The 17,224-nt window shown below is 43.8% G+C and overlaps 1 protein-coding gene across 1 annotated transcript in view; it reads left to right on the top strand.

Moving 5' to 3' along the window:
• SRRM4 (serine/arginine repetitive matrix 4) overlaps positions 1–17,224 on the top strand; it is a 187,695-nt gene that overhangs the window by 149,382 nt on the left and 21,089 nt on the right. The window contains exons 6-8 of the mRNA XM_004379118.2: positions 1,182–1,232; positions 10,967–11,065; positions 13,928–14,084. Of these exons, the coding sequence (XP_004379175.1) occupies positions 1,182–1,232; positions 10,967–11,065; positions 13,928–14,084 (307 nt within the window). The remainder of the gene's footprint in view (positions 1–1,181; positions 1,233–10,966; positions 11,066–13,927; positions 14,085–17,224) is intronic.

Below are 17,224 nucleotides of genomic sequence, written 5' to 3'. Positions count from 1 at the left end.
ACTGTTATCCATCCACTCATCCCAACAGACTGAGCAGTGTCCCCATGTCACAGGTGAGGAAGCCGGGCCTTAGAGAGGATAGGTAACTTGCCCATCATCACACAGTCACTAAGGGGCAGAGCTGGGACTCAAACTCAGATCTTCTAGTGAGGTCTGAGTGCTTCCACTGCACAGGTTGAATCTCAAACAGGGAGACAGCGTCTGCAGCTCATGTCATGGTGTGATTACAGTTTGATGAAATTAGATTTTTTCCCTTCCCAGGACCTTGGCCAGTAATGGGTTCTTAGTGACTCACTGAGGCCAGTCTGGCTTGAATTACCAATTAGTGTTTGCCCTCTGGGGCCCACCTTGTAATCAGGCTGCGACCCCGAATCATCACTGTCCTCACTGTCCGTACTACTCATGCCCCAATCGTCTCACCAAAAATTAAAAAAAAAAAAGACACTTGAATATTCACAGGCAGAACATTTCAGAACCTGCCAAGCTTTGTGAAGCTTCAGTGTAGTTGCCAGGATATTCTATTCTCTTCTCTTATAAATTGATTGAACAGTGGTCAAGATCATGGGCTCCAAGGACCCATGCTCTGGGGCCACATCCCTTTTCCACCTGTGGTTCAATTTTCTCATCTGTATAAGTGAGAGCTTATTAAAATGTACCTATACCCAAAGCGGTAAAGTAGAGGGTTAGCAAAAAAGAGGAAGACCCTCGACAAGACGGATTGACACAGGGGCTGCAACAATTGTGAGGATGGTGCAGGACCAGGCAGTGTTTTGTTCTGTTGTATGTAGGGTCGCTATGAGTCGGAACCGACTTAGTGGCACCTAACAACAAATACCTGTAGGGAGAATGAAAGGAGATTGTTGACGTAAAGTATTTAGCAGAGTTCCCAGCCCATAGTAGAGCCTCAAACGTGGCAGATACTGTTATTATTAACCTACAAAGCTGAACTTGGCCTCATCAGCAACCCTATTCTCAGCATATGTGTATGAGTTGGTGACCTGAACTGAACCAGCTAGGTGTAAAAGTTGGCAGCGACCTGTGTGGTCTTGGACAGTGATCAGTGTCCATGCCAGAACTGCCTGTATCTGGCCTGCAGTGTGTTAAGCATTTAAACTACTTGTTTATTTTGATCTGTAACTGGAGTTTAGCATCTTTCAATTAATTGGCCATTTCTCGTTTAGCTCCTCTAGCCCCAAAAGCAAAAGAAAGGAAGAGAGGAGGCACAAAAAACAGTAAGTAGATACCACCTAGAACACACTATTCCAGTTTGGGGACGTAGGGAATGTGGCCTCTTAAAAGCTAGAGTGTTGGAGTTGGCAAATAAACAGGGAAAAGGAGAAGTGGGTGGGTGGGTGAGTGGGAGGGAGAGAAGACAGAACTGTGTGTACTTGCAGTTGTGGGTTTAAGTGTGCATGAGTGCACATGGCTGTGTATCTGGTGTATTTGTTTATGCGTGCATGGAAGATGTGTGCTGGCGTGCCTGTGTGAATTCTGTGTATGTCATGTGTGTTTATGTGTAGCCTGCACATTGTAAATGTCCGTTTCTTCATCATGTAAACATCTGTGTGCACTGTGTGTACAAATGTATACAATGTAGGTGTATACTGCATGCATGTGGTATATATTTGTGTTCGCAGAAATGCACTGTGTATGCTTGTGCTTATGTGAGCAGGAGCATGAATGGTGTGCGTGCAGGTGCACTGTCTGTAGTCTGTGTGAATTCTGTGTATAGGGCTTGTGTGCTGGTTTTTACAGTGCGTGTGTGTGTGATGTATGTGCATGGGTGCCTATAGGGGTGTGATCGTGTGTGTGCACATGCGTGAGGAAGCGTATGAGCTATGCAGCTGAGTCTTACAATGTGGAGATCTCAGTGAAGCCCCTATCCCCAGTCTTAGGGCCCCAGCTGTTTCACACTTTATAGCTGGTAGCAGAAATTCCAATCAGCTAGTGCTGCCTGTGGAGTTCAGTTCCCGGCCAAATTAAAAGTAAATTTGGTTATAACCCACCTACTTTATACACTGCAAATGTTAGTGCGTGTGTTTTCCAGTCAGCTAATATTTTATCTCCTGCCAAGAAGCTTCTAAAGTGAGGATCAAAAGCAATGGGATAAAAGGCAGTCAGCTGCTGGGGAGGGGAAAAAGGGAGGGCGCCCAGCTCTGCTGCCCTAAAGGGTCTCTTCACCCAGGGTCAGTGTGAAGGAGGGCAGTTCAGCCACAAGCACGGGAGCCTAATGATTGCTCCAGAAGGAAGCAGTGAAACCTTGTATCAGCTCAAAGAAGAACTTCTGGGTCATCAGACTTGTTCAATTCAAGCCAAGAGACAAATATTGACCATATCTATTGAGAGTGCTTTCGCTCTAATCACAGACAGAGCACATATTCTCAGAGGTCTCAGCACTGCTTGTCCAGTGTTGTTGCTGGGTACTGTTGAGTCAATTCCAACTCACAGTGACCCATGTGACAGAGTAGAACTACTCCATAGGGTTTTCTAGGCTGTAATCTTTACGAAAGCAGATTGCCAGGTCTTTCTCCTGTGGAGCTGCTGGGTGGGTTCGAACCACTGACCTTATAGTTAGCAGCCGAGCATTTAACCATTGAGCCACCAGGGCTCCTACTGTCCAGGAGGGCCCCGAATAGGCAGCCACCAAGGCAGGGCAGGGCCCACACCCAGGAGAATGAAGAAGATAATCACTGAGGCAAGGACTGCCTGTGTGAAGACAGCAAGGTGGGCCCCTCCCTGGTGCCTAGAGCAGAATGTGTCCTAGAAATTGCTCGAAAGGGATAAGAAAGGCTTAGGTGAGCTAGAGCCAACATGGCACCCCAGACAGACGCACCACGCCGACCCTCTGCGACAAAGACCCGAAAAACTAAGTAAAACAGATATAAACATCAATCCTGGAACCCTAAGCATCAAATGAAGGGATAAAGAACTAGATCAAACACCAAATGGAAGAAATATTAAAGGGAGTCCTCTGGTTAGAGAACCAACAACATCCAGAGTCTAGGACGCAGGACGGCATCAGGCAGATACCAACCTAGGTAAAGAACCTGAAATTAGGTAAAGAACCTGAAATAATAAAACAAAGCTAAAAGACTTGAAACAGGGAAACAGAGATGTCAATCTGTAAATGACAACAACATCAAAACAATAAAGGAGGGGAATAAACGGTATAATTATAGAACTTTCAAATGAAGAGGAAGTCAAGGCAATATCAATTTCAAGGTAATCACCAAGAAAGTTAACAAACCTACTCATCAGAATAAAAAAGAAGAAAAATGTAAAGACTCAGTAAACACAGTAACTATAATAACAAAGAAAATCCACAAGCAAAAGGAACTCAGCACAGGCAATTAAGAGGAAGAAAAAAATCGTCAGCATCAAAAAAAAACAAAAAAAAACACAATAATATGACAGCAATAAATTCTAAACTCATACCTGTCGATAATCACACTGAAGGTAAATGATTTAAATGTACCCGTAAAGAGTCAGAGAGTGGCAGAATGGATTAAAAAAACACAACCCATCAATGTGCTGTCTATAAGAGACTCTTAGACAAAAAGACATAAATATATTAAAAAGTAAAGGATGGAAAAAACATATCAGGCAAACTGTAACCAAAAAAAAGCAGGAGTGGCAATACTAATCGCAGATAAAACAGACTTTAAGGCAAAATTAACATTAAAAGACAAGGAAGGACAGTATATAATGAATAAAGGCACAACCTAACAAGAAGACATAACCTTAATAAATATCTATGCACCCAGTGACAAGGCTCGAAAACACATAAACTCTAACAGCGCTGAAAAGAGAAACAGTTCCACAATAATTGTAGGAGACATCAACACACCACTCTCAGTATAGGAAAGAACATCTAGAAAGAAATTCAACAAAGATACAAAAGATCTAAAGGCCAAAATCAACCAACTTGACCTCATAGACATATATAGAACATGCTACCCAACAGCATCAAAGTATATATTCTTTTCCAATGCACATGGATCATTCTCTAGAAGAGACTACATTTTAAGCCACAAAGCAACCCTCAATAAAATAAAAAATATCAAAATGATACAGAGCATTCTCTCTGATCACACCACCATAAAAGTAGAAATCAATAACAGGCAGAACAAGGAAAAAAATAAAATACATGGAAACTGAATAACACCTTACTTAAAAACCATTGGGTAATAGAAGAAATCAAAGAGGGAATAAAAAAATTCCTAGTATCAAATGAGAATGAAAACAAATCGTAAAAAAAACCTTTGGGACACAGCAAAGGCGGTGCTTAGAGGTCAATTTATAGCACTAAATACACACATCATAAAAGAATAAACCAAAATCAAAATGTTAGCCCTACAACTTTAACAAATAGAGAACAGCAAAAGAGCCCACAGGCACCAGAAGAAAGGAAATAATAGAAATTATAGCAAAAATAAATTACGTAGTAAATTACATAGAGAACAGAAAAACAATAGAAAGAATCAACAAGCGCAAAAGTTGGTTCTTTGAAAAGATCAACAAAATTGACAAATCCACTGGCCAAACTGACAAAAGAAAAACAGGAGACGAAGCAAATAACCCAAATAAGAAATGAGATGGGGGACATTACAACAGACCCAACTGAAATTGAAAGGGTCATAATAATGAAAATTGTACTCCGACAATTTTGAGGCCCTACAGGAAGTGAGGAGCCCTGATGGTGCAGTGGTTAAGATTCTGGCTGCTAACCAAAAGGTTGGCAGTTTGAATCCACTAGCCACTCCTTGAGAACCCTGTGGGACAGTTCTACTCTGCCCTATAGGATCACAATGAGTCAGAATCGACTTGATGGCAATGGGTAGAGGAAATGGACAAGTTCCTAGAAACACATTACCTACCTAAACTAACAGAAACTGAGACAGACAATCTGAACAGACCCATAACAAGAGAAGAGATTAAAGAGGTAATAATAATTTAAAAAACAAAAAAAACAAAAAAAAACTCCCACCAACAATAACAAGAAAAAGCCCTGGCCTGATGAGTTCACTGGATAATTCTACCAGAGAAGAGCTCACACTAGTACTACTCAAACTATTTCAGAGCATAGAAAAGGAAGGAATACTCCCAAATTCATTCTATGAAGCTAGCATAACCCTGACACCATAGCCAGGCAAAGACATAACAAAAAAAGAAAATTACAGACCAGTATCTCTCATGAATATAGATGCAAAAATTCTCAACGAAATTCTAGCCAATAAAATTCAGCATCATATCAAAAAAAAAAAAAAATAACATCACAACCAAGTGGGATTCATACCAGGTATGCATGAATGGTTCAGCATTAGAAAATCATACATATAATGATCTCTATCGACACAGAAAAGGCATGTGATAAAGTCCAACACCCTTTCCTGACAAAAACTCTCAATAAAATAGGAATAGAAGGGAAATTCCTTAACATAGTAAAGGGCATCTATACAAAACCAACAGCTGACATCATTCTCAATGGAGACAGGCTGAAAGCATTCCCCTTGAGAACTGGAACAAGACAAGGACGCCTTTATCACCATTCTTATTTAACGTTGTGCTGCAAGTCCTAGCTAGAGCAATAGGGCCAAAAAATAAATAAATAAAGAGCATCCAAATTGGAAAGGAAGAAGTAAAACTATCTCTATTCACAGACAATAGGCTCCTATACATAGACACACCCAAAAATTCCACAAAAAAACTACTGGAACTAATAGATTCAGCAGAGTAGCAGGATATAAGATCAATGTACAAAAATCACTTGGATTCCTATACACCAACAAAGAGAACTTTGAAAAGGAAATCAGGAAAACAGTACCATTTATAATGGCCTCTAAAAAGATAAAAATACTTAGGAATAAGTCTAACCAGGGCTATAAACAACCTATACAAAGAAAACTACAAAACACTATGCTAGAAACGAAAAGAGACCTACATAAATGATGGAAAAACATACCATGCTCATGGATAGGTAGACTCAACATTGTGAAAATGTCAATTCTACTCAAAGCGATCTACAGATATAATGCAATCCCCACCCAAATACCAACAGCATTCTTTAATAGGATGGAAAAACTAATCACCAACTTTATATGGAATGGGAAGTGGCCCCAGATAAGCAAAGTATTATTGAAGAAAAAGAACAAAGTAGGAAGCCTCACACTGCCTGATCTCAGAACCTACTATACAGCCATGGCAGTCAAAACAGCCTGGTGCTAGTACAATGACAGACACATAGACCAATGGGACAGAATCCAGAACCCAGATGTAAATCCACCTACCTATGGTTAGCTGATCTTTGACAAAGGACCAAAGTCCATTAAATGGGGGAAAAGACAGTCTTTTAACAAATGGTGCTGACAAAACTGGATAGCCATCTATAAAAAAATGAAACAGGACCCGTAACTCACAACATACACAAAAACCAACTCAAAATGGATCAAAGACCTAAATATAAAGCCTAAAACGATAAAGATTATGGAAGAAAAAATAGGGACAATGCTAGGGGCCCTGGCATAAATAGAATACAAACCATAACTAACAATACACAAATACCAAAAGATAAACTAGGTAACTGGGAGCTCCCAAAAATTAAATACTTATGCTCATCAAAAGACTTCACCAAAAAAGTAAAAAGAGAACCTACAGATAAGGAAAAAAATTTTGGCTACAACATACCCAACATGATCTAATCTCTATAGAATACTTCAACACCTCAACAACAGAAAGACAAGTAATCTAATTAAAAATGGGCAGAAGATACAAACAAACACTTCACCCAAGAAGACAGTTAGGCAGCCAACAGACACATGAGGAAGTGCTCACTATGATTAGCCATTAGAGAAATGCAAATCAAAGCTACAATGAGATATCATCGGACCTCGACATTACTCCCACAAAAACAGAAAATAACAAATATCGGAGAGGCTGCAGGGAGACTGGAACTCTTATGCAGTGCTGGTGGGAATGTAAAATGGTACAACCACTATGGAAAATGATAACTGCACTTCCTTATAAAGCTAGAAATAGAAATACCATATGATCCAGCAATCCCACTCCTAGGAATATATCCTAGAGAAATAAGAGCCGTCACACTAATAGACATGCGCACATCCACGTTCATTGCAGTATTATTCATGACAGCAAAAAGATGGAAACAGCCCATCAACAGATGAATGGATAAACAAATTATGGTGTTTATACACAACGGAATATTATGCAACAATAAAGAACAACGATGAATCCTAGAAACAACTCACAACATGGATGAATCTGGAGGGCATTATGCTGAGTGAAATAACTCAATCACAAAAGGACAAATAGTGTATGAGACCACTATCAAAAAAACCCAAGAAAACGTTTACACAAAGAAAAAAATAATCTTTGATGGTTACAAGGGAGGGGGGAATGGATAGAGGAAATCACTAACTAGATAGTAGGCAAGTGTTAACTTTGGTGAAGGGAAAGACAACACACAATATAGGGGAAGTCAGCACAACTTGACTAAGGCAAAGTCATAGATGCTTCCTAGACACATCCAAACACCTTGAGGGACAGAGTTACTGGGACTGAGTGCTGGGGACCATCGTCTTGGGGGACAGCCAGGTCAATTGGCATAACATAGCTTATAAAGAAAATGTTCTACATCTTACTTTGGTGAGTAGCATCCGGGGTCTTAAAAGCTTGTGAGTGACCATCTAAGATACATTTACTGGGCCCATCCTGTCCAAAGCAAAGGACAATGAAGAAAAACCAAAGATACAAAGAAAATAGTAGTCCAAAGGACTAATGGACCACATGAACCACAGCCTCCAGCAGCCCAAGCCCAGAAGAACTAGATGATGCCCGGCTACCACCACTGACTGCTCTGACAAAGATCACAATAGAGGTCTCGGACACAGCAGGAGAAAATGTAGAACAAAATTCAAATTCACAAAAAAAGACCAGACTTACTGGCCTGACAGACACTGGAGGAACCCCCGAGACTATGGTCCCTGGACATCCTGCTAACTCAGAACTGAAGCCACTCTTGAAGTCCACCTCTCAGCAGAAGATCAGAGAGGCTTATAAAACAAACAATAACACACTTGAGGAACGTGCTTCTTAGATCAATCAAGTATATGAGACCAAGTGGGCAATACCTGCCCAAAAGCAAAGACGGGAAGGGATAGGAAACCTGAATGAATGGACACGAGGAACCTGGGGTGTAAAGGGAGAGAGGGAGAGTACTGACACATTGCGAGGATTGCAACCGATGTCACAAAACAATTTGTGTATAAATTTTTGAATGAGACACTAATTTGCGGTGTAAACTTTCACATAAAGCACAATAGAAAGTAAAAATAAAAAAAAGGCGCAGGTTGCAGATTAGGCAGGATGTGCAAGCCAAAAGACAAGAGTCAGGGGAAGGAAAAGCAAGCAAAACAAGGCATATCCTAAGATAAAGGATGGTGTGTTGCCAGGATGCAGAACAGGTTTTAGCAGAGAGTCTAGACTAAGATGGACTAGAAAGGTCTCATCACCTGCTTCCGAAAATCAGCCAGTGAAAACCCTGTGGATCACAAGGGTCCGATCCACACACGATCATGGGGAGGACGCAGGACCAGGCAGCATTTTGTTCTGTTGTGCATGGGGTCACCATGAGTCAGGGGCCGACATAGACAGTAGCTAACAACAACATTTTCACCAAATCCTATGATTTAGCCTCTTTTTATTCAACATTCCACAGTGAGGCCCTAATATGTCGTAGAACCAGTGCTGGGCCCAAGGACAGAGATTAGCAGATAACTCTCCTGGTCTTGAGGAGCTCACAGTGCTGAGGCCCACAGGAAATGGACATGAGACAGATCTCGGCACAGCAATGGCAGATGGAAGCCCAGGGCACTATGGGAACTTGGTGCTGGAAAGAGGGCTTGGTGGTGAGAGGAGGCTGCCTGCAGGAGGGGTGAGGGTGGGAGGTAACATTCTAGGCTGCAGGTTAGATAAGTTGTTTAAACTCTGTGCCTCAGTTTCTTCATCTGTAAGATAGGAATGAAAATAGAAATCTACTTCATGAACTGTTATAAGGAATATTGTTGTTGTTAGCTGTCGCATTACGACCCCATACACCATAGAATGAAATGCTGCCCAGTCCCGTACCATCCCCATGATCGGCTGCAGATCAGACCATAGTGATCCATAGGGTTTTCATTGGCTGATTTTCTGAAGTAGACCACTAGACCTTTCTTCCTACTCCATCTTAGTCTAGAAGCTCCACTGAAACCTGCTCAGCATCATAGTAACACACAAACTCTGCTGACAGACTGGTGGTGACCACACGCGAAGTGTATTGGCCAGGAATCAAACCTGGGTCTCCTGCATGGAAGATAAGAATTCTACCACTGAACCACCAATGCCTTCACCACATATATAACCGCAGCATATTTAATGCCACTGTGTACTTACTGCATACTTCACCACTGTGAACTTAATTGCTGCTGATGTAACTGCCGTGTACTTTCCCACTGTTCTCTCTGTGCTGGCCCACATAGGAGAACTGGGGCAAGGAAAGAAGGGGGTGGAGGAAATGCAGACTCACCTGGTGAAGGCATTTGGAGACTTACGGAGGGGGTTCATTATTCCCACCTCACAGACCTCGGTATTATCCCATCACTTAAATCTGACTCTAAGACAGTGGTTCTCAAACTTTGCCCTTCCGGGACACTGGGGTTCCAGAAGTTAGAGTGGTCATCTGAAAACAATGGGATCTTTTCCTATTTTTCAGGACACACTTTATAAATGCTTAGAACCCAGTGCCTGGCACACAGTGTTAGATAGGGGTTATCATCTGTCACCATCAGCATCATCAAGAGGGCATCTTCACCTGGAAACGTGTGAGCCAGAGTAGAAGCAGCTTGGTGTTACTGGAGCTGCTGCCAGGTCAAGGCAGAAACTGCCAAGCAGTGGGGCTGGAGGGCAGAGCTAGCGCCTGAAGGAGGTATGGTTCAAGCTCAGAGTTTGGACTTGACGTGAAGGCAGTGGGGAGGTTTTAAGCAGGGAAGGGACATGGTCTGATTATTACTTTAGAAGAATCCCTGAGTCCTCTACTGGGATAACCAGGCTACCTCCTGACAGAGTCATTTCTAACTCCCACTGGCTTCCTGGCTTGGCCCAAACCATTCACATCCCTTGCACATCCTTTAATCACCTCTCCTGCAGCTACTACTACTTAGAGGTAGCGGTACTAACCTGTACCAATACCGTTATTAACAGTAGTAACTGTTATATTTGTAATTTTTATTGTTGATGAGGTTTGTAGCCCATTCAGAAAATCTTTTGACTCTGTGCTAAGAATCTTGACTTCATTTTCCAGCTCTGAGGTTACAAATTGGTGGCCCAAAGGCCTAATTTACTTTGCAAGTGTGTTTTATTTGCCCCAAACAGTGTCTTTTTTTCCCTCTAATTAGCTTCCATTTGAAATAGGAGTATTTTACTAATTAGCTTCCATTTGAAATAGGAGTATTTTACAGAAAAATCTGAATTTCCACATTCGCTTTAAAAATTACAAGAGCCAGCAGCACCTCCATACTGTGGAGGCAAAGCAGCCCCTTCCTTTTATATCTTTGAGCACCTGACTGATTCACACCTTCATGGTACCTGACCGGCCCTGAAGCTGTCTGAAATTCACACTCCCACTGTAGGTGAGGGAAGTGACATGTGGAGGCAGAGTTTCTGCTCAGGGTGTGGTCTGCACTGGGTCCATTTCCAGCAGGAAGAGAGGGCCCTTCCCCCACCCATCACCTGTGTTCAGTATGCCTGGTTAGAGACCCCCAAATATTCAGGCAGGAAGCTGGGGTAATGTGGGGTGAGGGAGACAGCATAACTTTGGGGGGATGGTGACTTGGGTACAAGAGGAAAATGTGTGTCAGAAGATCAAAATCTCTCTCCTCATCTGACTTGCTCCTTCCCACCACCCCCCAAGATCTCGAAGCCGGCCCCGAAAATCTCACCGCCACCGCCATCACCGTTGCCACTCACGGTCCCAGAGCTCGGAGTCCCGGTCCTCAAGCTGTGCGAGCAGGTAACCCTCGCTCCCCGGAGCCTCGTCCCCAAGCTACTGACATCAGCTCTGCCTCCTGCCGCTCCCCTAGCAAAGGGACAGTCCTCTGCCTCCACTCAGCATCTGTCACACTTCCCTGCAGAGAAAGGATTGCAGAAAACAAGGAGACCTGCTGCCTCCATGAATACAGGAACAACAAAACCACAGAATGCTAAGTGCTCTTCATACATCAACTCACATTATCCTCTCTGAAACCCTATGAAGTAGGTACTATCTATCCCCATTTTAAAGATGAGAAAACTGAGGCACAGGGAGGTTAAGAAACTTGCTAGTCACACAGTTACTAAGTGGGGGAGCTGGGATTGGAACCAGGGAGTCTGGCTGTGGACTTTGCTGTCTGACTAAGGGATGCTCTAAGCACAGAGAGGCTAAGAAACCTGTGAAAGGGCACAGAGCAAAGTACCAAGTTCTGAGGCTCTTCCCAGTCAGTTTTCTCCTAACCTGGTCCCTCTCTATGCAGATACAGTGGCTCTCCCATCCTGAGAAAGGAGAGGACAGTTTTCCCAGGAATGAGAATAATAATAATAAAAAGAAGAATAGGGGATATTTATCCAACTCCTATGCTGTGCTGGTCAGTCTGCTACAATTCCAAATATATTTTCTCTCTTAACATCCCAATAACACCAGTGCTTCTCCGCTTTGGCTGCACTTGGGGATCCCCTGGGAAGTCTTAAAAAATACGAGTGCCTGGGTCCCACCCACTAGACATTCTGATTTCATTGGGATGAGGTGGGACCAGGGCACTGAGATTTTTTCAGTCTCCCTGGGTGATGTGAATAGGTAGCCAAGAGTGAAACATACTTGAGAAAGAGACAAGCAGGCCCTGACATGGGGAGCTGGCCTGGTACTACCAGCTAGGCCTTGGCATCGACAATTCCACCCAACATCACCATCAGACAAGGCCACTCTGACCTGGATGGATCAAGACAAAAATAAGACCACTCCATGATTACGTCTAAACACAGACAAAAACGACCAAATAGCCCCCTACCTAGCTAACCTGAGTGACTGCTGCTGCTTTATCAATTACAGACTTGTTAGTTGCCGTCGAGTTGGCTCTGACCCGTGGCTACGTTATGTATTACAGAACGACACGTTGCCCAGTCCTGCACCATCTTCATGATTGTTGGTATCTCTGAGTCCATTACAGGCTTCGCCTCAGTCTATTTGTCCCTCTTTCTAGATAAGATGTATTAAGATACCCAATCATAGAATTATGCTCACTTTTGGATGGAATCCATCCAGAACAAAGCCTCAGTCTCTTAAAAACTTCCCAAAATCAGCTACACAAGCCCAGATCCTCTAATACACTCTTACCCCCTCTTACAGAGATGCCCTATGGATCCCTACAGTGTGCATTCTCCCTTGTTGCAGTCAATGGACAGTAAACATGCTGTGGCACACTACAGCTAGAAAAACTGTGTTGGTGGGCAAAGGGATCTGACCAAGTTCACACAGCTAGTAAGTGGGTGGCAGAGGTGGGACTGGGCCCCAGGTCTGAGTGACCCAGCCTGGGCCCTTCACCCCCACCCCAGGCTCAGTCAGCTCCCAGCCGCTAAGCCCCTGCTGGCCTGGGCCAGAGGACCATGCAGGGCCTATTTGCAGACATGCCTCATGGCACTGTGCTCTGCTTTCCCAAAACTTACCTGTTAGCGAGATGGCTGCCATCACAGCCTCCTTCTGCTGCCACGTCTCCTGGTGGTGTTGCCACCTGAGCTCCCCAGGGCCTGTTGGGCTACAGGGCACTCCAGCAGGCATGGGAGCAACCCGAGAGCTAGCACTCTCACCAACACCCAGCACAGAGATGCTCTGGAAGGGCTCAGAGCAGAGAACACTCAAGAGCAAGAATCAGAGGCATTGGTTCTTACAAGGGCAGAAAACTCTGCCTTGACCCTGGTCCTACCACTTACAAGCTGTGCCACCTCAGGCAGGTCCCTAAATGTCTCTAAGCCCCAGCTCCCTCGTCTGTGAAATGGGAATGTAATACCTGCCCTGTCTGTCCGAGTTGTGGAGAGGACTGTGAAAACACCATAAGAGAGTTTATAAGTGCTGTGCAAATCAATAAGGTGTTGTTTTTATTACTGCTGTGGCTCAGAAAGCTAACAGGATATGCAGAGTCCAAATACACCCTTTTCAAGGAGTCAGGCATTCCTTTGGCTTCCATAGCATACAGAGAAGCCAGATCTAGACCTGACAAGCTTGCAGAAGTCAGCTCTGTCATTTTGGTCTGCCATTTTGTCAAAGTTTTGAGTGGCAATCAGTAGGCTGCCTCTGTTTTGCAGATGGCGAAGTCATATATACAACATACAGATATACAGTTATATTTATAGACACTCACATGGAGGAACAGATGGACATACCCAGACATACACACAGTCACAGACAGACAATCATACAGGACATTAAACTAAATTAGGGGAGAGACCTTGTTTGTCTTCATCATGGCTGTATCCCCAGCTCCCAAAATAGTGCTGGGTACACAAATAAACATTTGTTGAATAAACAAATGGGAGAATGGATGGATGAGTGGGGGGGGGGTGGACAGCTGGGTAAGATGAATGGATAGATGGGTGGACGGATGGAAGGGAACAAGGGAGGTAGGGAGTGAGGAAGGAAGGATAGAAGGGTGGATGAATGGGTGGAAGGATGGATGGGTGGACAGATACCTCCACAATACAATTTTCATACACACACAAACATACCCAGGGACAAAGTAGCATATGAACATATACAAACACACCCAAACATATACTCTGTCATCCTCAGATCCTGTTGGTCCCTCAACCACCTCCCTGCTCTCAGGTCTCTCTCCCCTGCCCCCAGGCACCGTGGCCAGTCCCCTGAGGAAGGGCGGAAGTCCCGCAGGAGGCACTCCCACTGCTGTTCCAAGACTCTCTGGAAGGCCAGCCCCGAAGCCCATCCCAGCCATCTGCCCAACCAGCCCCACCCGATGCTCAGCCTCCTGTCAGCCAGGGGTGTAGTAAGTATTCCACACAGCCTCGTCTGCCCGCCCGGGCCACAACCCTGGGGGGAGGTGGAGGCACCAGTTCAGGGCAAGGTATGATACATTTCAATGCCATTACGGGCAAAATTTCCCACTAGCTTCAGATCTCACTATTGATTAACCAAATGGTCACTTGCTAATCTGTGGCAGCACTTGGCTTGGGGACTTGAGCGGGGGGTGGGGGGGATGAAAATACCTGGGATTTTCATCAGAGGACTACTGAAAAATAAATACTGGTCTCCAGAATGACATCACAGGAATACAATATCATAGGAGGTTTCTTTGAGAAGCATAACAGAGGCATTCTAGCTTTTAAAAGAAGTCTGTATCTTTTATGCCCGCTGGCCACCAGCATTGGTTGACAGCTGGGATTTGATTTTACGCATAAACACAACCTTGAATTTGAGTGAAGATTTTCCTCCAAAGAGCTCATAGCGCTTGATCTGTGTGTTCTCATGTGTCCACACAAGGTCTTGGGGAGTTGACGGCACAATTGCTCTCACTAGTCCCTTCCACAGATGGGAAAGGAAAATGAAGGTCTAGAGAGGTTAAGATCTGGGGCAAAGCCACAGAGCGGGGCAATCTGATTTAGCAATCTGGCATTGAAGAGAACCATGCGACGCTCTCCCAGGTCAAGAGGAGGAGCTGGAATTTGACATCATGTGATTTCATGCCAGGAAGTTTCATGAGCAAGGGATTTGGAGTTTGCTCTGAATTCAAATCCTAGCTTTCTCATTTCCTGGCTGTGTGACTTTGGGCAAGTTGCTTAACCTCTCTGAACCTTCGTTTTCTCACTGGTAAACTTGAAGTAATATCACTTCCGTCTGGGGCTGCTGGGGATATTAAATAAGACAAAGTATGTGAAGGCCTTTTGTAGAGTCTAAAGGGACAGACAGACAAACAGGAGGCAATTCAATGCTGACATAGCCTACGATTGCTGTCAACAGCTGTGAAGGGACCTGTCTCCTCTAGCTATGAGTGAACTTAAAAACTTCAGGGAGCTGCTCCCTTAGAAAGGATGAGGTGGAAGCAAGCAAAAGCTCAGGGGTGCTTGCATGGAGGTCCAGGAAGGGAAGGTAATGATAAATAACAGTTGGACAGAGCTGACACAATAGTTATTATCTGCAGTACATTCTGGGAAATTCAGCATCAATCAAAGCACACCTGTATCACCAAGGTCTAATTTTGCCCAAATCCTCTGCTTATCTGGAACTATCCACAACTCTCCCCAGACCCCTCCTTTGCAGAGATGTCCATGAGTACTAAGGACTTGCAGATGGCAATGCCCACTGCATTCTCCCCTGACGGAATGTCCTAAGAAGGGGTCTTCCCAGTATGGCAGAGTCTAGAAGTCTGGGTTCAAGTCTTGGCTTGGATGGACAATCATTTTCTCTCTCACAGCCTCAGCTTCCTCATCTGGAAAATGGGCATAATTATCAAACTTGTTGTTTGAGGATTGTTGCAAAGGTAAAAATAAACTTGAAAAATGAGCAATAAGAAGTGTAAGAACGTTTTTAAGTTAGTAAGGGCAGTCCAATTTCTGCAGTCATGGTATTTATGGCAGCCCATTTGGTGTCCCCAACTGACCCTCACTAAAAGGTGCCATTGGGAGCAACTGGCTTATACCTTCTCACCCACCTGGGATGGTTTCCTAACAAGGCCATATCTGTCAAGATGTTGCAAAAAGCTGAGTTTGTTCCCTCACACCAGCTGATGAGGTTCCAAATTGGCTGCTGGTAGTTTGCTTTCCTAAAACACACAGGTTCTTGGTGGCTTTGGCATGAGATGCCTCAATGTCCCCCTTGGCCCTAGCTCCCATTAAAAGAGCTGCAAGGCAGGGGTTTATCCATACTTAGAAAGGAGCGGCCTTAAAAGCTCACCTAGCTCAATGCCTTGATTATCAAAAAGGGATTCACAAAACAGAAATGACTTACAAGGTAGAGTTGTTAAAATCACAGGATGATGACAGACTTGCAGTCAAACCCAGGCACTGAGCTTGCCATAAATCTTTCTGAGCTACAGTTTCCTCAGATACTCATAGTCACTTTTTGAAAAGGCTTTTTCTTAGCACAAAAACAAAGTAATGTTGTAAACGTGACCCCAGCACTTGGCACAGGGGCAAAACTCAGCAATTAGCAGGTGTTGTGATGACAACATTCCAGATCCTGGCTTGGCTTTTACCAGTGTGGAACCTTGGAGCAAGGTATATAAGCCTTCTCTGTTTCAGTTCCCTCAAAATCTGCAAAATGGGGGTAACAGTAGGACCTACCTTATAAAATTGTTATAAGGATTCAATGACTTAACGTAACTAAAAATTTTAGAACGTAACAGGCAATATGGTATATATATATATATATAAATGCTATATAATGTTTGCTGCTAGTAGTAGTAGCAGCAGTAGTAGTAGCGGTAGGAACAGCACTGGTAATAGTAGTGATGTTAATGTTGTTAGCTGCCTTCAAGTTGGCCCTTAACTCATAGCAACGCCATACACAACAGGATTGGATCAATGTGATCATAGGGTTCTCACTGGATGATTTTTCAGAGGTAAATCACTAGGCCTTTCTTCCTAGTCTATCTTAGCCTGGAAGTTCCGCTGAAACCTATTCAGCATCATAGCAACACACAAGCCTCCACTAACAGATGACTGGTGGCTGCACATGAGGTGCATTGGCCAGGAATCGAACTGAAATCTCCCAGATGGAAGATAAGAATTCTACCACTGAACCTGGTGATGATAGTAGTAGTGGTAATAGTAGTAGCAGCAGTGGTAATCGTAGTGATAGGAATAGTAATAATAACATAGTTCCAGGCCCAGGCAAAGTCAGTGGCTGATCTGGAACTAGAGTCAAGGCCCCTGCTTCCCAGGCCCATTTCTTTCCATTCTAAAAGGCAACTATGACACAAATGAACACAAATGGCTACCTGTACCCCACTCACGGTTGTGTGACTCATGGAGACATCAGAAGCCCTAAAATCTGGTCCTCTGAGTGCACACCATGCTAGGCCCTTTTTCTTTCTTTTTCTTTTTGTCAGTACACATATTGTTTTATGACATTGGTTAACAACCCCACGACATGTCAACACTCTCCCTTCGAGACCTTTTTTTTTTTTTT

Source organism: Trichechus manatus, unplaced genomic scaffold (assembly GCF_000243295.1).
Source record: "Trichechus manatus latirostris isolate Lorelei unplaced genomic scaffold, TriManLat1.0 scaffold00061, whole genome shotgun sequence".
NCBI lineage: Eukaryota > Metazoa > Chordata > Mammalia > Sirenia > Trichechidae > Trichechus > Trichechus manatus.
The sequence above is the reverse complement of the archived record's forward strand: the minus strand, read 5'-3'. Positions and strand labels throughout refer to the sequence as shown.